The sequence below is a fragment of the Musca autumnalis genome, unplaced genomic scaffold (genome assembly GCF_047663935.1).
Source record: "Musca autumnalis isolate F117 unplaced genomic scaffold, ASM4766393v1 scaffold_1, whole genome shotgun sequence".
In the NCBI taxonomy this organism is placed as follows: Eukaryota; Metazoa; Arthropoda; class Insecta; order Diptera; family Muscidae; genus Musca; species Musca autumnalis.
The window spans coordinates 308,560,897-308,588,476 of record NW_027411644.1 but is presented as its reverse complement, the minus strand read 5'-3'; the positions used below and the strand labels follow the sequence as shown (position 1 = coordinate 308,588,476).

At 36.3% G+C, this 27,580-nt stretch overlaps 1 protein-coding gene across 1 annotated transcript; it reads right to left on the bottom strand.

The window, feature by feature from the left end:
* Positions 1 to 17,232: 17,232 nt before the first annotated feature.
* Positions 17,233 to 24,326, bottom strand: LOC141391421 (alcohol dehydrogenase-like). Its single transcript, XM_073964317.1, has 3 exons — positions 23,939 to 24,326; positions 23,696 to 23,869; positions 17,233 to 17,647 (listed from the first exon to the last, which is right to left on the bottom strand). The coding sequence occupies exons 1-3, from the start codon at positions 24,257 to 24,259 to the stop codon at positions 17,348 to 17,350; spliced, it is 795 nt and encodes a 264-aa protein (XP_073820418.1). The 5' UTR covers positions 24,260 to 24,326; the 3' UTR covers positions 17,233 to 17,347.
* Between the last annotated feature and the right edge of the window lie 3,254 nt (positions 24,327 to 27,580).

Below are 27,580 nucleotides of genomic sequence, written 5' to 3'. Positions count from 1 at the left end.
CAAACCATGGCTTGTGTTCCGCCAGATGTTATGACAAAACTACCAGCATGTTTGGGTTTTGTCTCTGAGAGTAGCGGAAAGGAAACCAAATCTAAGCAGGAAGCTCATACATGCATATGGTTTTTTGGCCGTGTGTGCGTGCGTTTAAACAAAAACCGACACAATGTAGAAATCATGTTCCGTTTTTTCGTGTTTTCAACCCAAAATTGTCATCACATTGCGTTTCAGACATTCGGTCTAAATGTGCACTAAAAGTCTATGCGAACGGACAACATTTTTGTTGCTGTTGATAATTTGTAGAGAAACTTTGTTTTAATTATAACTGTAATAAAATGTATATTGTACGTATGTATGTACATATAGGTAACCATAAATTTATATTTATGAAATGTCGAAATGTTTTTTCTCTTTTTGTCGGACAAACGTTATTATAGCTGTCACAACAAACGTTTAATTGATTCCCGTTCCAAGTAGTGTTGATCATAAGGAAACATGGTTTATGGCTGCACAATATACAACCGTATATATCTGGACTTCGTTTTGTGGCAAAAGTTTACACAATGAAATTACACACATGTACATACACAAAGTTTGCCATATGGTGCTAAATTGGTCAAAAATTAATAAATTAGTTAAGTGATAAATTTTAAACTGTTTACTGCTAAAAAAAGAAATTGAAAACCTAATCCAAATATTTTTTTTCAATGAAGGAAGAATTGTTAAAATAAATGGCATTGCACGCACCCCTTAAAGCCAGAGCAGGTACTTGATAGTAGGGAAGTTGTCATTGTGTGAGAGCATGCTACCATTGCTTTATAGGGATTCCGGCGGGAACGGAATTCTACCTCTTTAAAATAAAGCCACCATCAACTTGTCAAAACTTTAGTAGACAATAATTGATGATCAAAATCTTCTGATATAGGAGAACAATTACAAATGACGTAGGAATAAAACTTACCATAGTATTTAAGAACATTGAGAAATGGGATTACCAAGCATGACTATAGGAAAAGTTTGGAGTTTCAATTAACTGACATAATTTCGCATATGCATTTATCTAATGAAGTGCGATATATATACTAGTTCCCAAGCTTTGCCTCCGTCTGCCACAAAAATAACAACATTCAATTCGCCTGAAGATCGGCTTAACCACCCGTGAAACGTAGCGTAATGGTTGAATGAGTGGGACTTCCATAGACTCCTAATTTTTCAATGTATATAATAGGTCTAATAAGCTCAACTCGAAAGAGAATTAATTAAAAATCCTTTAGCATTTCATTTAAAAAACTTTTATAAGGAGAAATTGTCAAAACCAATACATATGTATGTTTTTCCAACTTATACCTACATACATATACAATGTAAATATGTTTCGCAATGAACTGTTAAACCCACGTAGAAGTGTCACCTTCATAAGACCAGCGATTTCTTTGAGATTTATTTGCTTTTGTTTTTTTGTCTCGTGTGGTGAATATCAATTAGGTTTTGATTTTTTTTTTAATTTTTGTTCACCTTCCATATAACCCACAAGATACATATGTTTATAATTTATTTTTGTGAATCACTGTCATTTTAAAGAAAGTTAATGTGGTTATGTTTATTTAAAGAGACAAATTCTAGTGGCACTTTCAGTAGATCATGATATGAGGTATAAAACGAACAAAGAAATTATGTATAAACAAGTAAAATAAAAAATAATTAAAAAAATTAAGTTACAGTGTTTTATTTATAAATTCCCTTAAAACTAGAAAATAATTTTTCATGATGGAATCTCTCAAATAAAATGCCTGCATTTGTATATAAAATTGTGACAATATTAAACGGCAAGCGTTTTATATGAGAGATTCCATCACGAAAACTTATTTTCTAGTTTTAAGTGCATTTATAAATAAACACTGTAACTTAATTTTTTAAATTATTTGTTATTTTTAACTTTTCAGTAATTCATTTTTTTTTGACCATTCAGAAACTCATAACAAAATTATAGCCAATTTAGGCCAAAAATGTAGATAACAACTTTAAAAGGCCTAAAATCGTGTGGTATCCATTATATAAGGGCTATGCCAAAACCTCGACTTATGTCCAATAATTTTTGGTGGGGAAGTTTCTGTACCAATCCTGTTAAAAATGAAGATAAAACCTTAAAATACCTGAAATCGGGTGGTACCGCTATATGGAGGCTATACCAAAACCTTGACCTATGTCCATCATTTTTGGTGAGGAACCCCAAATGCCAAATTACAGCCAATTTGGCCTAAAACTGAAGATAGAACCCTTAAAATACTTTAAATCGGGTAGTACCGCTATATGGGGAAAATAAGAAAAATGGACCCCCATCTTCCTCATGATAGAATCACTCAAATAAAACGCTTACCGTTTTATTTCGCCACCATTTTTAATATAACTGCAAGCGTTTTATTTGAGAGATTCCATCATGAGGAAGAATATATTTACTGAGGCTAAGCGACAAATTACACTATGCAACACTGAAAATGCAAACAACTTCTAGTACGCATTTTTTGAAAGTACATATTTAGACTACAAAAACCCTAGTAGGGTTTTGTGCTGTCAGGTCCAGTTCGGTTTTTATGGCCTCATCTAATCCGGGCTTAAACTACAGGTTTTTGCATTTATAGGGCCTTTATCTCAGAAACGATAAGGAATTTGCCCTTGTAGTTTTGGCAATATTGCAGCCCTAAACTAGTAGAACTTATAAAAAAACCTAAGAAAAACTCCATATTTATTTATTTATTGACATGTTCTTAAATTTATATTTAGGAACTTAGTCTATTCACAAATAGATGTTACAAAAGTTTTCCACGTTTCTCTGTTTCTCGCCATCGATCGTAACTCGCTAAGCGATTTGGTCGTCTCAATCTGGACAGTGCGTCTTCACGTCATTTTAGGCCGACGTATTCTGTTTTTTACATCCATTGTTGTACCTCCATCCTTTGTGAGCATACTGCCAAGGTATTCAAATTTGTCGATGTCCTATATGGCCTCATTGTATATATAAATAGGTGTGTTGACTGATGAGTTTATCCTCATAGCTTTTGTTTTTTTAATGTCTATCTTTAATCCTGCTTTCTCAGCCTCTTGGACAATATTATTCAATTTGTTTTGCATGTCGGAACGATTGTTTGTTACAAGGACTATGTCGTCTGTGTAAGCCATTTCACCTAGTTTATTATGTAAATACCAATTAATCCCATAATTCTCTTGATTCGCTCGTTGTAGAATAACATCTAAAACTGTTATAAATAGTAATGGTGACAGCCCACATCCTTGCTTTACACCACTTATCGATATAAAGGCATCACTAAGACTTCCGTTGTGAAGTACTCGATTACTTGCACCATCATAGGAGTTTTTTAGTATACATAGAATTTTATTTGGAATACCTCGTGATCGCAATGCTTTCCAAACATAGTCCCGTCTCAGAGCATGAAATGCTTTTTCAAAGTCTATAAACACTAGGTATAAAGGAGCATTAAATTCCGCGAATTGTTCAATGATAATTCTCATGGAGTTTATATGGTCTATGCATGACTTGTTTGGCCTAAAACCAGCCTGTGAAGAGCTGAGTTGATTGTCTAGTTGTTCTGATATTCTGCTGAGGATTATGTTGTTGAATATTTTCATGACCGTTGGCATTAGAGATATACCCCTCCAGTTGCTACATTTCTTCCTGCCGCCCTTTTTGGGAATTTTTATAATGACGGATTCTTTCCACTCCGTAGGTATGTTCTCTTCTATCCACACTCGTTTAAATACTGGCTCCAAAAGTTTGCTAAAGGTCACTGGATCACATTTAAAACATTCTGCTGGGATACCATCAAATCCAGCTGCCTTGCCTGCTTTCAGCTTCGAGATTGCCTCAATTATTTCCGCATAAGTAGGAGGGTTTACTTCAATATCTGTATCTGTAAATTCACTTTCTAACACGTCTCCGTCGTTAGGGTCATCATGCTCATGCATAACGTTTAATGTCCTCTCAAAATACCTCTTCCATATATTCAGTTGTTCCGTGATTTGCTCATTCCTTTCATTTTCGATTGGTGTTGAAGTCATTTCCTGACTCCCGGTCATTTGCTTGATTATTTTGAAAACTTGTTTCGTATCGCCTTTGTTTGCTGCCAGTTGTGCTGCACTGCTCATTCCATTGCAATAATTCTGTTTGTCTTGCTTGACATATATCTTTATTGTATTTGTTAACTCCTTATATTTCCTATTTAGCTCGATTTTGCATTCTGGGTTATTTTGTGCCATACTCCTTACGTTGACTAGTCGTCTTTCTTCTATTACCTTCCACGTTTCCGACGATATCCACTCTTTCTTCGACTTGGATTTATAACTTAGACCATTTTTGCATATTTCATGTATTCTCTTTCTTAGGCAGCTCCATATGGTATCAATATCGTTGCTGTCATCGTCGTTAATTTCGATATTATAATTTTACTTTTGAAGGCGTCACTCGTGTCCAGAGTTTTAAGTTTTTCTGTATCAATAGGTGGGTTTGATTGGTGTGTAAGACGTTTTGGGTGTAATTTCAGAAACAGTTCAGCTATTATTAAGTAGTGGTCGCTGCCAATATCCGCACTCCGTTTATTGCGCACATCGTGTACTGTATAAAACCACTTTCTGGATACACAGATGTAGTCTATCTGGTTTTCACCATGGCCAGATGGGTTTTTCCAGGACACTTTGTGATTGTCTTTATGTGGAAAGACAGAGCCACCAATTTTGAGGTCGTTATTCAGGCAGGTTTCTATAAGAAAGTCGCCATTTTCATTGCATTGCCCAAGTCCGTGCATTCCCATTACTTGTTCATATCCTGAGTTATCGTTTCCGATTTTAGCATTGAAATCGCCCATCATCAATACTATGTCCCGACAAGGAAGATCACTTAGAACTCTATTTAATAAGCTATAGAAATCTTCTTTTTCTGTCCTTTCAGCGTCTTCTGTGGGAGCATAACATTGCACAACCGTCATATTGATCTTTCCACTTTTTAAGCGCGCTGTAATAATACGCTCTGTAACTGCTTTCCAAGATATTAGCGCGCTTTTCATTCTTTTGCTTAAAAAGATTCCCACCCCACGTATATGGGGATCATCACTTTGTGGCATTCCCGAGAATATTAAAATGTTACCCTTTTGACTACAGAATTCACCGCTGCAGTTCCAACGAACTTCACTTAAACCAACGACGTCTAGTTTTAGCCGTTCGCATTCAGCTTCTAGTTGAGCATACTTCCCTGCTTGATATAACGTTCGTACATTCCATTGACCAAATCGAGTCCTTTTAATGTTGCCATTTGTCTTTACCATGTGATCATTCTTTTTGTTTTGTTTCCTTTCATTTGTGAATTCTCGAATCATTTATTATTTCGGAAGGTATAAGTGATTGACCCATATCTTCCAATTTCGGTGGTAGGTCTGCTACCTTGGACGTTAATATCTAGTAATAACAAGGGCATCCGAACACACCCTCTTTCTTTCGCTGTACAGAAGCCGTACATGTGGATCCCACAGCGCCATCTGTCGTTCAAAAGGCAACCATACCAGCTGTCTCAGCCTCTGCTTGCCAATTGTACTAAGGGACCAGCTGCCGTCCCTTAGACTAGAATTTGGTCACCCTCGGGTATTTTATTTCCCCGATGTCCGCCATAGAAATATATGGTGAACGTCCCCAATTCGCCAATGGGAGGGTCCCGATGGAGGTTCTAGCTTCCCCTCACGGGAAAAAACTCCATATAGGGCATCAAAATCTATAAAATATAGAAAATTTTACATATTACTGAAATTCTGGTCAGTATCGGCTAAACTATTGGGAGTTGAACCAAGTAACCTTTTGCAAAAATCTTCCAAATAAAGTTCTCAACAATTCTGTAGAACATTCTGAAACTCTAAAATGCTTACTTCATGTTGTTTCAGCGGCATTTTGGATCATATCATTTACAACACGTATTTCAAACACAGTTCACACCAACAGTTTATTCTCGCATTTCGGATTTCACTACATTATTGACATTTTTATTAAATCGTCGTTGAAAAATGTACTGAAAACAACGGGATAGAGGCATTTTACAACAATGACGTGTTGTGAAGAGTTGTGTATTACATTCCAGGGAATATTTTTCCAACAGAAAATATTCAGAAAAAATTAACGGTTTTGCAGATACGGTGCGAAATCTATAAAAATTGTGGCAATTTTCAATATATTTTGAAATTTGAGACAATAAATTTTGTTTTTCGAGTTCATTATTTCGCCAAATATTTTATTCTTGTCCTTGTCTACAAATTTGCTTCAGAGGTCAGAAGAAGATTCGCATTGGTTTCAGAGATATAGCCCCGAATTTCTTTAAAAACTCAATATTTAACACTGTTTAGGTGGGGCCATAAAATCCGAGCTGGATCTGACACAATAAAACCCAACTAGGTTTTCTGGTCTATTGGGTCTGTACTTTCAAAAATCCTCTGTTCGAATTGTTTGCACAATATCACCTTAAAAATGTTGCACAGTGTTATTTTCTATTTTAATTATTTTTTTATTTTTATCTTTTTAGTAAATACATTTTTTGACCACTGAGAAGTCCATAACCAAATTACAGTCTATTTAGGCCGAAAATGTAGATAAAAACTTTAAATTGACCCATGTCTATCATTTTTGGTGGGGTAGTTTCTGTACAATTGGTAATTCCAAATGCCACGTTACAACCAACTCGGACAAAAAATGAAGGCAAAATCCTCACAACACCTGAAATCAAAGTGATTCGAGATCAGGTCTTAAAGTGAACTTATTCCAAATTTTGTGTGGGAGGTACCCGAAGGAGTGGACAAATATATTCGAACCTGATCTATATCTGATATATTAGGATGTGTAAAGTATGGATCAAATCGGTCAATCCCTTCAAGAGTTATTGTGCGCACAATTTTTCCGAACATTTTGTGGTAGAGGTACCTAAAGGAGTGGACCCATATGGCTTATTTTCGAACTTTAACTAAGTTTAGACAAAATATTACTAGGCCAAATTTTGGACCGAATCGTCAGATCCGTTCGAGAGTTATCTTTCAGGATATTTTTTCAGGAAGTATGGATTTGCGCCTGATAATATTTGTACCGTCGTGTGGGGGGTAGTGAATACAAGTTGTTACAAAAAAAATCAAAGCGATTCAAGAGCAGGTCCTAAACTGAACTTATCCCAAATTTTGTATGGGAGGTACCCGAAGGAGTGGACCGATTGAGTCCATATTGAAACCTCATCTAAGTCTGGTAGACATTAAACGATGTACAAAGTATGGACCAAATCAGTTACTCTGTTCAGGAGTTATCGTACGCACAAATTTTCCGAACATTTTCGAACTTTTGTGGGGGAGGTACCGGAAGGTGTGGACCGATATAACCCATCTTCGAACTTAAACTAAGTTTGGACAAAATGTTACGAAAGCCAAATTTTGGACCGAATCGGTTGATCCGTTCAAGAGTTATTGCGCGCTCCAGCCAGACAGACAGACGGACGGACATTGCTGAATCAACTCCAAATTGTATGAAACACATTTCGTCTAAAACCATTATTTCGATGAGGCACATTTTGCCCGTATGAAAGTGTATATACCCTCGTTAGCATAAATGCTGAGGGTATAATAACATAATAATCCCAAGATAGTGTTTTCGTAATTTTTTATTTATCTATATTTTGGCCCCGCGTTGGGCGCCAACAATAATACATATATATTGTACCATATAACTAAGTGAAGGTAGATCGATATATAACGATGGCTCGATATATAACGTGTGTTACATAAGGCGAATTTAGGATTTTAGTATATGTTAATATGACATCAACTCAGAAGTACCATGAGCTGGCTTCTCTCATAGCAAAATTTATATTGGACAACCTTCTGAACGTTGAGACCGAACGGCATACATATCACTGTATGACAGCATTTTCATAAAAGTTTCACATGGCTTAAATATTCTGAAAAATACTCCAGACTTAAAGCAATCATTCTGAAAAAAACCTTAAATCCCTAATGTACATGTGTAACTCCATAAATGTCTTTCAAAGTATATTAAATTTTGCACCAAAAACAATCTTACTCTCCTCTCCCTATTAATTGCCTTCTAAACTCCTCGCTTTCCAATTGTGTGAAACATCATCTACCGACTATTGCCAATTCAAAGTAGTCGAATGAAGATGATTGCCGGCAATTTTCGTTAATTTGCCAAATAATTTCAGTTGTTATCGTTACCATTACGTCATCGGCATCATCATCCTCAGCGTTCTCATAGTAGTTAGAAGACATTGTTTTTATTCTACCAAAAAAAATTTTGTTTAGCTAAATGTTCATGGGTGGCACTCATCCAAATTGATTTTATCACATTTCTTCGTAATTAAATTAAGAAATTTTCAGAATGAGAAAGCTGCGGAACGAACAGTTGTGAGAGTGGAATTTTTTGTAGGATGTTGGATGTTTCGTAAGAGGTGGTAGGTGTGTGTATGAGAAACTAGGCAGTTTTCCTCTTTAAAAATTCTTAAATTAAAATTTCAAATTGAATAATCGAGTAAATAAATTTATAGTTGTCAGACTTGTGATTTATTAAAGATGATCAAAATATCGAATTAATAAAAATGATAGAATAGAAACTTTTATTTTTTAACTAGCAAATTACCCCATACTTCGTATGCGGAAAGGATATAAAAACAAATTAAAAATATATAATACGGATATGGTGAACACTGAACATCAACAGCGTGCCACATTTTTGAGGCATTTAAATAAAGGTGTTATCGGAAGGTAAAACATTCTTGTAAAAGTTTTTGTAGTATAGGTCTACGTTTCCGAATAAAATTAATAAACCGTTCAGAATAAAAACAAAACAATTTTGTTGAAAATATAGAAACCGAAGACGGTTCACATAAACCAATAGTAGAATTCCAGACCAAAACCCAGGACCTTATCTCGAATTTTAAAGCTTCAGCCCCACTTATTCGCCCACTACCTACGGATATTACATGTATAAGCATAGCATACATTTTAGGTGGGAATTTTCATAACCATTCAGATCTAGTTCCAACAGTGAAATTTCAGTAGGGGAATTCTGTAATCAATTTTTCGAGTTACCGACAAAAATCGGTAAAATCGGTAATTATAATTTCGGTAATTAACGAAATTTTTATTTTTTAGAATGGTGAGAATTCCACTTCGGACCGCTGGATTTACCTGTTCATGCAATGTCAGTGCTTAGAACATCCATACCAAATTTCGGCGACCTCCATACCAAATTTCAGAATTTGTACTCATTTAAAAAAAGCAAGTATTCTTACGTTAAGTTCGGTCGAACTTTTTATACCCTCCACCACGAACTGTATTAAAGTGAATAGGAACAATTAGTTTTATTTCATTTATGAAAGTAATAAACTCTTCCTTTTATTGCAGGAGTAGTACATATATCTCAACTGATAATACTCCCTTCAAAACAGTTAATATGGGCCGACATTTTTGTTCTTTCCAAAACATGGACCAATATTTACAATTTCCCGAATTGAGCGAAATACATAAAATTGGACAAAACCGATTAGACCCAAACGTGGATAATCTGGATTTGGATAGTTAGCAACATCGGGAGAGCCGTTCTATGGAAGCTGTATAAAACGTTAACCTGTACCGATAAATTTCTGGAGGAAAGTTTCGTAACTCCAGCGAAGACTAAATATCAAATTTCAGTTATTAAATATTGTGGCTAAAACGTTCAAAATACCGAAAATTGGGAGGGATCTTTCTATGGGGGGATATAAAGACATGGAACAATACCGGAAAATTTTCAGGTGGGAAGTTTTATACCACCAACGGAGATTAAATATTAAATTTCGTCCGTTTTGAAGGGATATTGATGGCACAACCTAAAAATTCCGAAAATCGGATTATTAGTCCGGTCAAAATAGACGTGCGTATAAGGGGGAAATAGCAAAAATTCCCACAAAGTTGAATTTTGGTGGAGAACTTGGATTGGCCATTAGAAGCAACGTCCTAAAAGTCCCCATCGATCCCATGTGTGCAAAACAAGTTATTCGGGGTCCAAGGTCATTTTTGGAGGCATTATTCAGTATTTTTAATTTATCTCAAAAACGGTAATACTTAGCAAAAGCCCGCTAAAGTAAAAGTTGTAGATTTAATAATTGTCTACAAGATTGGTCTTTATCATTCTTAAAAAAGACTTACCACTTTCGAGATATCTCGATCTAAAGGTCAAATAAAAAATTAGCCACGTAAGTACATTATGAGGCGAACCGGTTAAAGTAACTACACTATGTGTTAAATACTTCCGTAAGCTTTCAAACGATATCCATTTTGCAGTAATCGGTTCAGTAGAACCGTGTCTAACCCGGTTTTTAAATTTGGCCTTTCGGGTCTAATAACCGGCGAACCGGATCCGCAACCGTTGAAAATTATACATTTCCGTAATCAGCGCAACAAACCCTACCTTCGGACAAAACTTAAAAAAAACGGAGAGTTTTCGTTGGGGTCGTTCCCGTTGGGCTTTCGATTATACATGTGGGTTAAATGGGCTATTTTTGCATAAAATGACTCTAAAATTGAATAACTCTACTAAACACACTCCGATTTTGTTGGATTTTTTTTAGAAGATAGCTACAATTTCACTCTTCAAGAAAATATATATTTTTTGGGGGACAGACCCGATTACTTCGCTTATTTTAGCCGGTTCGTCTGAATATGTGCATATTTCCCTTATAAGTGTATAAAAATCATGTGTTTTTTAGAACAGCTATATCTCAAGAATGGTTCCTTCTAAGAAAAAAATTATAAGGGTCAAACTTGTAGATAATTTTTCTGTCTACAATATTTACTTTAGCTTTTTGATTAGATCAACCGTTTTCAAAAAATAAATCCGAAAACCTAAAAGCCCTTAAATTTTGACCTTTGACACCGAATAATTTTTTTTGCACACATGGGATCGATGAGGACTTTTAGGACGTTGCTTCTAATGGCAAACCCTAGCTCTACACCAAAATTCAGCTTTGTGGGAATTTTTGCTATTTCAATGTCTATTTTGACCGGACTATATTTGAAGAAAAGGGCTTATACTGAAAATTCTCTTCTGCAATATTTTATACACTCATGGCAATTTAAATACTAAATTTCAGTCATATCGGTGGTATATTGAGGCCACAACTTTCAAAATACCGTAAATCGGAAGGTACGGTCCTGTGGGGGTATTTGAGGACGTCGACCTATACCGGCACATTACGGCGGGAATGTTGCAACCTTTATCAAAAACTTATTACCAAATATCAGGTATTTTGGTGGAGAACGAGCTATATGTAGAAAATCGGGAGGTACCGTTCTATGGGGGACTATATGAAGACATGGACCCAGCAAAATGTTCGATGCCAAAGATGCCATTCAATCATGGGTGAAAGTGATCTGGCATGTCATCTTTTTAGCATCTTCATCGATGAATTTTATATGAGCGTGGACCCCAAATGATGCTATTAATTTTTGGATCCAAAGCATGTCATTTACACCAATGCTTTACATGTCATTTCCACCAATACTTTGACATATCATTTTCACCAACCCTTTGCAATGACATTATCATTACGACGAGAGTTTTAACAACATTGGTTGTGATTTCGAATCTCCGACAACATCAAGCCTATTGTAAATAATTAATCTTATATATTTAGAAAAATTTGTATAAATAAAAACACAAAATTCATCTCTATTGGATCGATGGAATGGGTTAAAATGCTGATGAAAAGATCGGATCTTTCACGACTTCCTTTGCAAGGGTTCAAATGCTGATGAAAAGATCGGATCTTTCACGACTTCCTTTACATTGGTTCAAATGCTAATGAAAGGATCGGATCTTTCACGACTTCGTTTGAACCAACGCAAAAGATGCCATGAAATCACGTCATCGCATGGAACTCCTTCCTTCAAATTTTGCCGGGGACCTATACCGACAAACTTCAGGTGGAAAGTTTTATACCCTCAACGAAGACTAAGTACCATCTTGCAGCCATTTCAGTGTTACCCCCCAAAATATGCACGTATACCGGCAAGTTTCTGAGGGAAATTTGTATAGCCCGGTAAAAGACTAAATACCAAATTTAAGCCACTTCGGTGGAATAATGAGGCTAAAACATTCAAAATACAGAAAATCGACGTTGACCTATAACGACTAATTTCAGGTGGAAAGTTTTATAGCCACAACGAAGACTATGTACCAAATTTTAGCCGTTTCGGTGTAATAATGAGGCTAAACCCTTCAAAACTGGTAGTTTAGTATAGCTAAAACCTTCAAAAATACCGACAATTGGGAGATATCGTCCTATGGGGACTATATGAGGGCGTGTGACCTATACCGACAAATGTCATATGGAATGTTTTATACCCCAAGTGAAGACTAACCACCAAATTTCAGCCATTTCGGTGGAATATTGAGGCCACATCCTTCAAAATACCGAAAATCGGGAGGTACCGTCCTATGGGGGCTATATGAAGGCGTAGACCTATACCTACAAATTTCGGGGGGAATGTTTTATACACCCAACGAAGACTAAATACAAAATTTCCAAATTTCAAAATTCCGAAAATCGGGAGATAGCGTCCAATGGGCTCTATATCAAAACCTTGACCTATATAAACATTTTATGGTAGAACTATTTCTTAGCCTGTGGAAACACAAAATACAAACTTACAACCGATTCTGTGGTCAAAATATCTTAAAATATATAATATATAATATAATATATAATGGAGACACAAAATACGAAATTACCACCAATTCGGTGCTCAAATGGGACTAATACCTTCAACATATCTTAAAATGACGCGTACTATATATGTGGCGTTATAGGGGGGGCTATACCAAAACGTGGACCTATGTAAACATTTTATGGTAGATATTTTTCTTAGCCTCTTGAAACGCAAAATGAACAGTTACAACTGACTCTGTGGTCAAATGGGACAAATACATTCAAAATATCTTGAAATGACGCGTACTATATGTGGGACCTTATATGGGGGCTTAACGAAAACGTGGACATACATAGCCCGCTTTCAATACCAAAAGTCCTACATACATATAATAGATTGTACCAAAATTTCATCCACCTACTTCAATCCGTTCGGAAGCTAGAGTGATTTCCACAGACGGACAGAAGGACGGACATGGCTATATCGATGTGGAATTGCACGCTGATCAAGAATGGTACCACATTTAGTACTTTTTGTACAACTGTATATAACCTTCAAAAAATATCAACCCTATATGCCAACCTTTTCGTAAATTTATGGTACGTATTTCTTAAACCACTTCCATATACCAACATTACACACCAACACTCACCCTGACTGCAAAAAACAAAACAAAAGAAATAACAACAGTATTCAGACCTGTCCTTACACCCAATACCAAATACCACATAGTAACTGCCGTATACTTATGGTACGTATTGGACCGCATATCTCAACCCTACACTGACATTAGCACCAAATAACCAGAAATCTTAATTTAAAATTTCAGAATTCTAGCTCTATTCGTTCGTCCAATGCCAAATTGTACCAAACTCAGTACAATTTTGTACTTTCCGTACCCATAAGAACGATTTTCCAAAACTACTATCTCAATCCTTCACTTCAATCATAATCATAATCTTAATTCCATATCTCAGGATTGCGCTATCTGTTCACCCAAATCAAAATTTCCAAACTTCTTTAGTCCTACACTCCAACATTTATCTTAATTCCAAATTTCAGGATTCCTGTTCTACTCTACGCTGCAATTTTTGGAAGTCATACGGTATTAAGGGGTAATTTGGAAGGCTCCTTAATAGCAGGACATTACCTGAAAAAATAAAGTTATTGCTGTATAAAACATCCATTAAAAGAAAGTACTGGTTTATGCCTTCCCTACATGGTTTTCCATTTCTCCAACGGTAATGAAAGAGTTCGGAATACTGGAAAGAAAAGTACTACGCCTCTGTGTCGGAAAAAAAATTTATTTATGAGGCTGCTCATGTTACCCCAATTCCAGTGTATACCATGCAATTATTTAAAAATTATGTAAATAGACAAAGTTTACGTCGGAAAGTAACCAAAATAGGCGGGGCAAGTTCCGCCCATTTTTAATTTTTTCGAAATATTCGAGTTAAGATATCTTTGAATCCTTGCATTTCAGGTATATAGTGTCTTTGGCAACTTTACAGAGGAGTATGTGGGCAATATTTTTGTTAAAAATTTTAACCCTCATGCGGTTCATCAAAGGGGTCTTTTTTGTCCTTTTTTCAAAAATCTTTCAAAAACTGCTTAAAAATGTGATTGTATCAAATCCAAATATTCTACAAAATTGTTCGCCATAAAATTTTACTATAGGTCTCAGAATACACCAAATCTGTAACTCTTGTCTAATCGCCAGGAATCACTAAGAACGAAAAACACGTTTTAGGGTTAAAGTCGGACTTCATCTGAGTTTATTCAAAATTGTCCAACAAAACATAATTTTAGAGGGATGACGTCAAAGACAAAAATATTCTCCGTCAAATTTTACTATAGGTCACCAAAGAAATGAAATGCCTATTTACATTATATATCATAAAAATATTAGTATCAATATTCCCAAAAAGTAAAGGATTTTGCTAGATTTTGATCCAGTATGGAATTATGTAAAATTAACAGTCCAAAATTAAAACATATAATTTCATCCAGATATATATAAATTTAGAATCTAATTTTTTTAAGGAAATAGTATAGCTAGATATATGGTTTATTCTGAAACTCATAGTGAAATATTGTGTAGAATTTTTCATCTTTTGACACTTTTCACCTATAACCAAGTTTCATATTACTTTAATGTATAAACTCGAAAAAAGAAGGAACAATTTTTCATCAAAAAGATTGGGAAATATTTTCATGTTTTTTCAGCAAAATTGATACTAATATTTTTATGATATATAATGTAAATATGCACTTCATTTCTTTGGTGACCTATAGTAAAATTTGACGAAGAATATTTTTGTCTTTGACGTCATCCCTCTAAAATTATGTTTTGTTGGACAATTTTGAATAAACTCAGATGAAGTCCGACTTTAACCCTAAAACGTGTTTTTCGTTCTTAGTGATTCCTGGCGATTAGACAAGAGTTACAGATTTGGTGTATTCTGAGACCTATAGTAAAATTTTATGGCGAACAATTTTGTAGAATATTTGGATTTGATACAATCACATTTTTAAGCAGTTTTTGAAAGATTTTTGAAAAAAGGACAAAAAAGACCCCTTTGATGAACCGCATGAGGGTTAAAATTTTTAACAAAAATATTGCCCACATACTCCTCTGTAAAGTTGCCAAAGACACTATATACCTGAAATGCAAGGATTCAAAGATATCTTAACTCGAATATTTCGAAAAAATTAAAAATGGGCGGAACTTGCCCCGCCTATTTTGGTTACTTTCCGACGTAAACTTTTAAAACGCCGATACACGTGTCTCATATTTTTAGCTCTACTTTCATAATCTAGTCGATTTTCCTCGTCATTTTTTTTGTTGTCGCACAGTGTTATATTTTCCCTCTTGGTATTGATTTGACGATGGCTTTGGAATCTATTGAGTGCCCAGAGTTTTATATCAGCACCTCTCCTGGAATGCCAGGGACTAATTAAAGAGCAGATAAAAGGTTTTGTCGATGAAGATGGGTTTTATTACTTAATGCACGTGTCTATCGATATTACAGTTTATCTGCTTAGTTTAAGTAGTTTAGGTTAAATTTAGTTCTAAGATAAATTCAATTGAAACAGGTTCTCAAATATTGAAGTGTCGGGAGCAAACACATTAACATATACTAAGATTAATTTTAATACAATAAACAACATATGAACAAGCAAGGTGCTGAATTTAACACACAAGACATTAAAACCAAACCTTATAGTCTTAAAGATTCTGTTAAATACTGTTCAAAAAATTGTCATGTATATGTTGAAAAAGCAAAAGACTCAATAAAATTTGAATTTAATTGAATTAATTTGTGTATATTTTTATTTTATTTTTTATGTTATTTTACTTATTTTGTATAGTTTTTTTTTTTAATATAGTTGCAATGTTTAACCTAAAAACAATCCTTTACTTTTTGGGAATATTGATACTAATATTTTTATGATATATAATGTAAATAGGCACTTCATTTCTTTGGTGACCTATAGTAAAATTTGACGAAGAATATTTTTGTCTTTGACGTCATCCCTCTAAAATTATGTTTTGTTGGACAATTTTGAATAAACTCAGATGAAGTCCGACTTTAACCCTAAAACGTGTTTTTCGTTCTTAGTGATTCCTGGCGATTAGACAAGAGTTACAGATTTGGTGTATTCTGAGACCTATAGTAAAATTTTATGGCGAACAATTTTGTAGAATATTTGGATTTGATACAATCACATTTTTAAGCAGTTTTTGAAAGATTTTTGAAAAAAGGACAAAAAAGACCCCTTTGATGAACCGCATGAGGGTTAAAATTTTTAACAAAAATATTGCCCACATACTCCTCTGTAAAGTTGCCAAAGACACTATATACCTGAAATGCAAGGATTCAAAGATATCTTAACTCGAATATTTCGAAAAAATTAAAAATGGGCGGAACTTGCCCCGCCTATTTTGGTTACTTTCCGACGTAAACTTTTAAAACGCCGATACACGTGTCTCATATTTTTAGCTCTACTTTCATAATCTAGTCGATTTTCCTCGTCATTTTTTTTGTTGTCGCACAGTGTTATATTTTCCCTCTTGGTATTGATTTGACGATGGCTTTGGAATCTATTGAGTGCCCAGAGTTTTATATCAGCACCTCTCCTGGAATGCCCAGGGACTAATTAAAGAGCAGATAAAAGGTTTTGTCGATGAAGATGGGTTTTATTACTTAATGCACGTGTCTATCGATATTACAGTTTATCTGCTTAGTTTAAGTAGTTTAGGTTAAATTTAGTTCTAAGATAAATTCAATTGAAACAGGCTCTCAAATATTGAAGTGTCGGGAGCAAACACATTAACATATACTAAGATTAATTTTAATACAATAAACAACATATGAACAAGCAAGGTGCTGAATTTAACACACAAGACATTAAAACCAAACCTTATAGTCTTAAAGATTCTGTTAAATACTGTTCAAAAAATTGTCATGTATATGTTGAAAAAGCAAAAGACTCAATAAAATTTGAATTTAATTGAATTAATTTGTGTATATTTTTATTTTATTTTTTATGTTATTTTACTTATTTTGTATAGTTTTTTTTTTTAATATAGTTGCAATGTTTAACCTAAAAACAAATCAACTTTTGTTTGAATTATAGTTCAGCGCTGGTCCCCACACATTGGGTATATGGATTTCTTCAATTTTGCCATCATCCAATACCCACGTTGAACCATTTCTTGCAATTTCGAGAACTTTAATCAGATTTTCAGCATACACGGTCGCTGTTTGCTGTACCGCCGTATAAAATATACGCTCGATATTTGGGATGTGTTTTGCTGCAATCAAGTTGCCTATATCCTTAGCCATTGGTGTCATAATTAGACCAGGACAGATGGTGATGAAACTGACACCAGTTTTCTCGAAGTACAGGGGTTTCTGAAAACAGTTGAAAAATAAAAATAAAAATAGAATAAAGTGCAATTTTTCATTTCAATACACAATATAAAAAATATACGTATTAACAGTTGCTGAGAACGGAAATCGACATACACCGTGGTTATATGTGCCGCGCGTTCTCCCATAAGAACGTTAAAAACTTGGTTTTTGGGCGTCGGGCTAGTAACACTCCTCTAGAAAAAACAGCCTACTATGAAAAAACGAAAGAAAAGAAAAACAAACCCCTCTAAAGTTGATGAACCCCGCGATCGTTTTAAGGACCATGATCTGTGAATCTGCAACTAGAATGTTCGCACTCTTTATAGAGAAGGTACAGTTTACGCATTGGCAGATGTACTGGAAAAGTACAACGCCAACATAACTGTCATACAGGAAATACGATGGAATGGGAAAGGCGTCACAACAACACCTAAAGGTGACGCACTGTATTATAGCTGCCATGACACAAAGCATGAGTTTGGTTGCGGACCTTGTCTTCAGCTTCACACCAGTGAATGCTCCCCCTGAAGACAAAGACGAACAGACCAAAGATATATTCTACGAGCGCCTAGAAGGAACTAATGACCGTTGCCTTGCCCATGACATTAAAATTATACTAGGCGATTTTAATGCCAAAATTGGAAAGGAGAATATCTTTGGCCCAACAATCGGGAAATTCAGTCTCCACAGTGAAACATCTGACAATGGTATGAGGCTGATTGACTTCGCAGCGTCAAAAAACATGGTAGTAAGCAGTACCAGATTTAAGCATCTCGATATTCATAAGGGCACCTGGCTGTCGCCAGATCAAAGAACACGAAATCGAATTGATCACGTTGTTATAGATGGAAGACATTCATCGAGCGTGTTGGATGTGCGCTCGTTCCTAGGAGCAAACATAGACTCGGACCACTACCTAGTTGCAGCAAAGGTACGTACCCGTCTAAAAGTTGCAAATAAAGCACGAACAGACACAACGCGGAAGTTGGACATCGATAGGCTGCAAACACAACAGTTGGCCACAGCATATTCCACTCAACTAGCCCAATTGCTTAATCAAAGCACTCCTCGTCCCGATAACATATCAGGACAATGGCAAAACATTGCCCACGTCATGCAAACAGCCGCAAAATCAGTACTTGGATACCAGAGACCTCCACCAAGGAATCCATGGTATGACCAGGAGTGTCGTGCTGCTACCGAAGAGAAAAATGCGGCATATAGGGCTACTTTACAATCAGTAGCACTGCGTAGCGCACGAGATAGGTATCTGGAGAAAAGGAGAGAGGAGAAACGTATTTTCCGCAGGAAAACGAGAGAGAGAGATGGAAAAGCGGGAGTGTGAACGAAATCGAGATGTACAGGAGACAGAATGAAGTCCGAAAATTCTACCAAAGAGTGAAACATCAAACTGATGGCTTTGGAACTGGCACATCCTCCTGTAGAGGCCAGCAAGGTAATCTGGTAACTGGTACAGATAGTGTTCTAAGGATGTGGAAAGAACATTTTTCCAAACTGTTGGTATCCAATAGTAGCGAAGTCGACGGAGATACCACAGATCCAATCCCAGAAGATGGTATTGAATGTATATCACCCGGCCACAGACCCAATCCCAGAAGATGGTATTGAATGTATAGCGCCCAGCCAAGATGAGGTAAAGACAGCAATAGGCCGCATGAAGAATAATAAGGCAGCAGGAGCCGAAAGCTTGCCAGCCGAGCTGTTCAAAACCGGAGGCAACACGCTGATAAGGTGTATTCATCAGCTAGTTAGCACCATCTGGCAGGAAGAACGAGTACCCGACGATTGGAACCTGAGTATCCTGTGCCCCGTCCACAAGAAGGGAGATAAGACTGTATGCTCCAACTATAGGGGCAGAAGTCTACTCCCTATTGCCTACAAGATCGTGTCAGGGATATTGTGCGAACGACTGAAGCCCGTGTTCAACGAAATAATTGGACCATACCAATGCGGCTTTAGACCTGGCAAGTCCACCATTGACCAGATATTTACCCTGCGGCAAATCCTGGAGAAGACCCAAGAGATGCAGATCGACACCTACCACCTTTTTGTCGATTATAAAGCAGCCTTCGACAGCCCTCTGCGTTCAAAGGTATTCCAAGCAATGTCTGAATTTGGTATCCCCGCAAAGCTCATTCGGATTTGTAAAATGACTCTAACTGACACAAGATCTTCAATTAAAATAGGAAAGAACCTCTGCGAAGAGTTTGGTACCAAAACAGGTTTCAGACAAGGAGACAGCCTTTCGTGTGACCTCTTCAACATCCTGCTAGAAAAGGTTATACGAGAGGCAAACGTCAAAAGAAGTGGCACAATCTACACCAATAGTCACATGTTACTTGCTTATGCTGATGATATAGACATCATGGGCCGATCAGTAAAAGAAGTAACTGATACCTTTATAAAGGTCGAAGGAGAATCTGCTAAAGTGGGTCTGGCGGTAAACGGTGAGAAGACCAAGTTGATGGTGTCGACGCGCAATGCGTCCATTGAGCTCGGGCCGACTGTGGAAGTTGCTTCCTATAATATTGAGGTAGTAAAAGACTTCGTATATCTCGGCACCGCCGTAAACACAACAAACGACATCAGTTGTGGAAAAAAGAATAATTTTATTGGCCAACAGATGCTACTTTGGCTTAAGTAAGCACTTTAAAAACAAAGCCACAACACGTCAAACAAAAATAACGCTTTACAAAACACTGAAAGTACCCGTGCTGTTGTATGGTTCCGAAGCCTGGGTACTTGCGCAAGCAGAAAAGGCAGTGCTTGGCGTGTTTGAGAGAAAAATTCTTCGAAATATCTACGGACCGATCTTCGTTGACGGTGAATATCGACGTCGTATGAACCACGAGCTGTATCTGCTATACAACGACATCAATATTGTTAAACGTATCGATATGCAGCGATTGCGTTGGCTAGGCCATAAAAGAATGAGCGATGATGAACACGCTAAAAAGGCGTATAAATTCGGGCCACATGGCGGTGCACGCAGAATTGGCAGGCCAAAGAATAGGTAGAGCAAACAAGTGAATGAAGAGATGACAAGGCGCGCTATTCCAAAAAGCGAAGCACTAAACAGATAGAATTGGAGATCTTTTCTTATTTCGGTCTATGGAACAAATGTTCTGTAATGGGCCAGCTAAGTAAGTAAATATTTTTAAGAACTTTTTTTAGATCACAAAACACGGTGCTCTTGAATCAAATTTTAATGGAAGTTTAAATTGGGAAGTTTTTGTGGAATCTGAAACTACAATGTTCATAGATAAGAAAAATCAAAAAAACAAAAAAAAAAAAAAAACAAAAAAGTCGCTGGAGCGCTTTTTAAAAAAAATCGCAATTCAAGTTGGCATTTTTAAGGGTTTTTTTTAGGTTTCACGATTTTGCTTGGAAACCGCAAGTCCTATCGAAATGTGACTAAACAAGTAAGAAAGTGTCAGTCGGCTTTGCCGACAGAGATATACCCTCAGCATATGTGAAGTGAAACTTTCATCTACGGACAGATCGAATGTACAGAATTTTGTGGCCCTTTTTAGGAAGGCCCTTTTAGGCCCTTTTTGGATTAGGAATTAACTGCACTAAGACACAAATGTTGGTCTTTTGTGGGGGAGGTACCCTTAGGGAGGACCGATATGTGCCATTTTAGAAGTTAAACTAAATTTTGACAAAATATTAGGAGAACAAAAGTTTGGACCAAATTGGTTGCCACATTCAAGTGATATCGTCCCAGCATTTTTGTGAGATTTTTTAAATATTGGGGAGAAGTTGTGGACCGTTATTGCCCCATAAAACTAAGTTGAACAGTTCGAGAGTTATCGTGCTCTCCGACTGCCACATATGGCGACATAGGGTTTTTTTACACCTTTCGAAATGTTTTCCCACGAAATATGGACTTGCCCCAGAAAAAAACTTTTACCGTCGTACTGGAGGTAGCGAATGCAAATAGCTTCAACAAAAATCAAAGTGATTCGAGAGCAGGTCTTAAAGTGAACTTCTCCGAAATTTTGTGTTGGAGGTATCGGAAGGAGTAGACAAATATAGTCCATATTCGAACCTGATCTATATCTGTTAGATATATTAGGATGTGCAGAGTATGGATTACATCGGTCACTCCCTTCAAGATTTACCTACAAACAATTTTTCGGAACATTTTTAAACTTTTGTGGGGGAGGTACCTGAAGGAATGGACCGACAAAATATTATTAAAGCCAAATTTTGGACCGAATCGGCAGATCCGTTCGAGAGTTATATTGCGCTTCAACCACTACATACGGTGTCATAGGGGTTTTTTTGCAACTTTCAGGCTATTTTCTCAGGAAGTATGGACTTGCCCCTGATGAAAGTTGTACCGTTGTATGGAGGGCAGTGAATACAAGTTGCTACAACAAAAATCAAAGCGATTCGAGAGCAGGTCCTAAACTTAACTTTTCCGAAATTTTGTGTGGGAGGTACCCGAAGGGGTAAACCGATCGATTCCATATTTGACCCTCATATTACTCTGGTAGAAAGTTTACGCTATACAAAGTATGGACCACTCCCTTCAAGAGTTATCGTGCGCACAAACTTTCCGAACATTTTCGAACTTTTGTGGGGGAGGTACCGGAAAAAGTGGACCGATGTAGCTCATCTTCGAACATAAATTAAGTTTGGGCAAAATATTACGAAAGCCAAAATTTGAACCGAATCGGGTCATCCGTTCGAGAGTTATCGTGCGCTCCAGCCAACAGGACAGACATACAGACGGACGGACATTGCTCAATCGACTCCAAATTGTCTGAAACACATTTCGTCCAAACATACTTGGGGTCTAAAACCATTATTTCGATGAGGTACATTTTCATCGTACTAAAGTGTATATACCCTCTTTAGCCTAAAGGCTGAGGGTATAAAAAAGTCGCCGGAGCGCTTTTCAAATAAATCGCGATTCAAGTTGATATTTTTAAGGGTTTTTTAGGTTTTCACGATTTTGCTTGGAAACCGCAAGTCCTATGGAAATGTGGCTAAAAAATGTTGTAGCTATGAAAATTTTCAAAAAGACTGACCTTTGTGATATCTTCGCAGTTTTTACCGTTATGGAAACATAGAAGTTCAAATTAGGACAATAGATTGACTGTATCGCCTCCTTATATTACAATGTTATACACAGTGCACCTTAACTAACTTTAAATGAAAACCGCTTACACCAGGGATTTTTTGCGGATTCTGAAACAGCAGTGTTTATAGATGAGAAAAATCCAAAAACAAGAAAAAATTCACAGTATAGATTTTTTTCAATAAATCGGGATCGAAGTTCACATTTTTAGGTTTTTTTCAGGTTTTCACGATTTTGTTTGGATATCGAACGTCCTATTGAAAAAGGACTAAAGAAAATGTTGTAGCAGTGAAAATTTTGTACTCGATTGATATTTTACTCGGTTTTACCACTTTTGAGATATAGAGGTTCAGATCAAACTTTAAGATTATTTTCTTAGGTTTTCAGGATTTAGCTTGAAAACTGCAAATCCTTTCGAAATGGGACTAATGAATATGTTGTTGCTGTGAAAATTTTCTACAAGATTGGCTTTCGTAATTTTTTCCTAGGTTGTAACATTTTTGGGATTTGGGAAATTTCAATTTCTTGTTTTATAAGGAGGCGATACAGTTAATCCATTGTCCCAATTTGAACTTCTATATCTAAACAACGGTAAAAACTACAAAGGACTGGCTGTTTCCAAGCAAAATTGTGAAAACCTAAAAAACTCTTGAAAATATCAAGTTGAATCGCGATTTATTTAAAACGCTTTCCGGCGATTTTTGTTTTTGTTTTTCTCATTTATGAACATTGTAGTTCCAGACTCTCAAAAACTTCCCAGGTGTAAGCATCTTCCATTTAAATTTGGTTCAAAGGCACCCTGAAAAAGTAATAAAAAATATCTTGATTCTAGATTTTTATCATATAATGTCAACACCACGAACACTCAAACGTGAAAATGTATCGAACATAGGTTCGTAATATGCTCATAAAGTAATATGTTTGTGTCGAAAACTCACCGCCATTAGGTTGGTAAAATAATTCAAGGCACTTTTAGTGGGTCCATACACGCACATAAAATCGGTTGGATTCAAGCTACATGTAGAGGAGATATTAACAATGCATCCGCCCTGTCCACCATTCGCTTTACTCATATATTCCATGGCTATTAGGGAGCTTTGGATTACACCACTCTAAATAGTCATGACAAAATAGATTATTTTTAGCAAAAAAGCAATTTAAAATTCCAATAACCGACATACCAAATTAATTTGAACTATTCGTTCTATATTTAGTTCATTCAAAATACCGGCTCCATTTACCACAACATCAAATGTGTTTACCCGCTCCTTGGCCTTGCGGAAGGCTTCTGTTATGTCCTCACTCCTGGTAAGATCGATCGGTATGTAATCGACCAACGAATTTTTGTATGTGGTTTGCAAATATTTTAAAAATTCATCGTTCTGCTGTAAATCGAGAATAAGCAAACTTTTCACAGACTTCTTTAGAAAGGCCTCAACACTCTTTACACCCATGCCACCAAATCCTCCCACAAAGACGATATTTTTTCCTTTCAATTCCATTTCCCTATAGTTACGATAGTTTTGTCACCATTGAATATCGCTCTAAAAATGATCAGCAATAAAAACTGATACATTCTTTTTAAAGAATTGTCTATGTTACTCGAACATATTAATCTGAATTTCAATGTATCTGATAAGAGCACAAATTTAGCATTTCGCTTTTTGGCATAAAAATAGAATTTTTGCAAGTTTATTTATATTTTATGACAGAAAGTGAAAGTTTCCTAATAGGTCATTCAGTTTTTGGCAAGGGAGGGGAACAGTTTTTTTTTTAAATAACAAACTTATCGCAACAAACAACTAACTATAAATATGACAGCTACAATTCTTATCGCGAAACCCCATAATATTCACACTACGCATTCGACCATGTAATAAAGTTTCTTCTTCGATAAGGAATGAATGAATGAAATGGTAAAAAGCGTAAATTATGACTAGACACAACATTCTACAGCATTCTAAGTTTTTTGACCTTCCGACATCTTTAGGAGTAATTATTATTTTATGCAATTTTTGTTGACTTTTGGACGATATTTTTTTGTTGATTTATTAGTTCGGCTTTTATGTTTCTGTTTTTTTATTATATTTTTATTATTCCAATATTTAAAACGCCATCGACGATCATCATGAGAGATTTTATTTTTAAAAGAAAAGACAAACAAATAACAGACAAAAAAAAAATGATTAACAAAAATATATGACAAATCATTACATTCTCTTTCTCTCCCTATCGACTATCGATGCCCATCTTGACTTGTTCACAATCTATTTTCAGCTGACTAAAGTTTTTTATGGTTTTCTATGATGTTTCTATATAACGGATGATCCAACTAGAGGTATTTTTTCAATAGCCTTTTTTTGACAGATCATGTGAATCATGTCATGCTGTTATGTTATTTTTATACCCTCAGCATTTATGCTAACGAGGGTATATGTATGTTTGTACCAAATCTGTTTCAGACAATTTGGAGTCGATTTAGCAATGTCCGTTTGTCTGTCTGGCTGGCTGGCTGGAGCTCACGATAACTCTCGAACGGATTAACCGATTATATCCAAAATTTGGTTTTCGTAATATTTTGTCCAAACTTAGTTTAAGTTCGAAGACGGGTTACATCGGTCCACTGCTTCCGGTACCTCCCCCACAAAAGTTCGAAAATGTTCGGAAAATTTGTGCGCACGATAACTCTTGAAGAGAGTAACCGATATGATCCATACTTTGCACATCGTGAAATTTCTGCCAGACTTATATGAGGACTCAATCGGTCCACTCCTTTGGGTACTTCCCACACAAAATTTTGGAAAAGTGCAGTTTAAGACCTGCTCTCGAATCGCTTTGATTTTTGCTGTAGTAACTTGTATTCACTGACACCCATACGACGGTACAAATCTCATCATAAGCAAGTCCATACTTCCTGATAAAATAGCCTGAAATGTGCAAAAAAAAACCCACTACACCGTGTGTAGTGGTTGCAGCGCAAGATAACTCTCGAACGGATTTGGTCCAAAATTTGGCCTTCGTAATATTTTGTCCAAATTTAATTTAAGTTCGATGATAAACTATATCGGTCCACTACCCAGCAAAGTGTTCGATGCCAAAGATGCTATTCAAGAATGGGTGCAAGTGAAATGGAATGTCATTTTTTCAGCATCTTCACTCATTCTTTTTACAAGCGCGTGACCCCCAAAAGATGCAATTCATTTTCAGATCCTAAGCATGTCATCTTTACTAACTCGATGGAATGGCATCTATACCAATCCTTTGGCACGGCATCTATACCAATCCTTTGGCATGCCATCTTAACCAATTCCAAGAATAGCACTTTCACTAATCTTTGGCATGTCATTTTCACCAACCCTTTGGCATCTAATTTTCACGTCTTGTTCGGAAAATGGAAAATGCTGTATTGGAAAATGATTTTCATTTTTTTTTTATTTTATTAATTCAAAGGAATTAATGAAATATCTATAATTTATTTATCATCATAAAGTTTACATCTATAATTGCAGTTTGTTCTCGTTGTTGTAACAGTAGTTAATATGTTTGTATTCTCATTTTTCTGCTTAATCTGACTCTGGGTCTATCAGTCGTAAGAATGTGGCTATTTCGCTATTTATATGGTTTGTAACCACAAAGCTGCAAACTTATGTTTCTTAGCAGGATTGGTAGGGCAATTGAAAATTAGCAGTGTGTCGTGGGGGCCTGTGCTGTATGCTGGGCAGATGATTTCCACTGTGTCATCAGTACTTGCCCTATAGGAATTTTGACGTCTGCACCATCCCGAGCGTATTGACCCAAAACTACTCTGGCTTGTCCTGACAGCTGGCGCTTCTCAGCTGCGATAGATGGTGGATGTTCTTCAAGGACCGCATTCACACGATAACTGTTTACTGCATCTGCGACTGCATTCGTGTGAATGCTACTTAAACCTGGTTGAAAGGGTTGTTGATCTAGAGGTTCTCTCTTGTAACGTTATACTTCTCTTTCTAGATTATGAGCACGGCTTGCTCTGAGTGAGTCCTCTGCTAATATGGAGATGGAGATGGCCTTCAGCGCAGTTGTTGCGCTGCTTACGGATCCAACTGGAAAGTTATTTCTGATGCTGGAAGAACTATAGCCACAAGGGTCCTTGCTACGGTCGACAAAAGCGAAATCGGTTTGTAAGATTCACCTTTGCTGGCATCCTTTTCGGGCTTCAGTAGCTGGCCTATTTTCCAGACTTCGGGAACGATGTGTTTGAGCGACAGGTTGTAAATTTAAGTGAGAAAATTGACGGCCGTCCCAGCTGTTGCAGTCTAAACACCGCCGCTGCACCCAACAGAGTTTACTTCCTCCGCAACAGGTTTTGATTCATCTTACAAAAGGATTTTACTTCCCATCAGTGCAGTGCAGATTTCGACATTGACTCCAACTGCAGATTACTGCAGATTTTATTTTACAACGTTTTGGAAATGTTTGTTGTTTTGTAGGGATCTACAAATGGACTTGTTGAGCAGGGTTCTCTAGAGCAGGCAAGGAAACTTTTATAATTGGTCTGTTCCTTTACTTTTAAAAATGGTAATTGTTGCAAAAATGGTAAAAGTGATGAACTGCTCTCATATAAATTGTATGCTTTTAAAAGTAAGGAAACACTTTGCGGGTAAAAACTGGTAACCTCAGACACGTAAAGGAACACGAATAATACCAAAGAGTGCAGTCCGACTCTACTTTTAGCTCAATGATTGGGACTTCCTAGCATAGTAAATCTTACATTGCTTTAAATTTACATATTTAGATAAATAAAAGAATATATACATGTGTAAAAATAAAAACACAAAATTCAT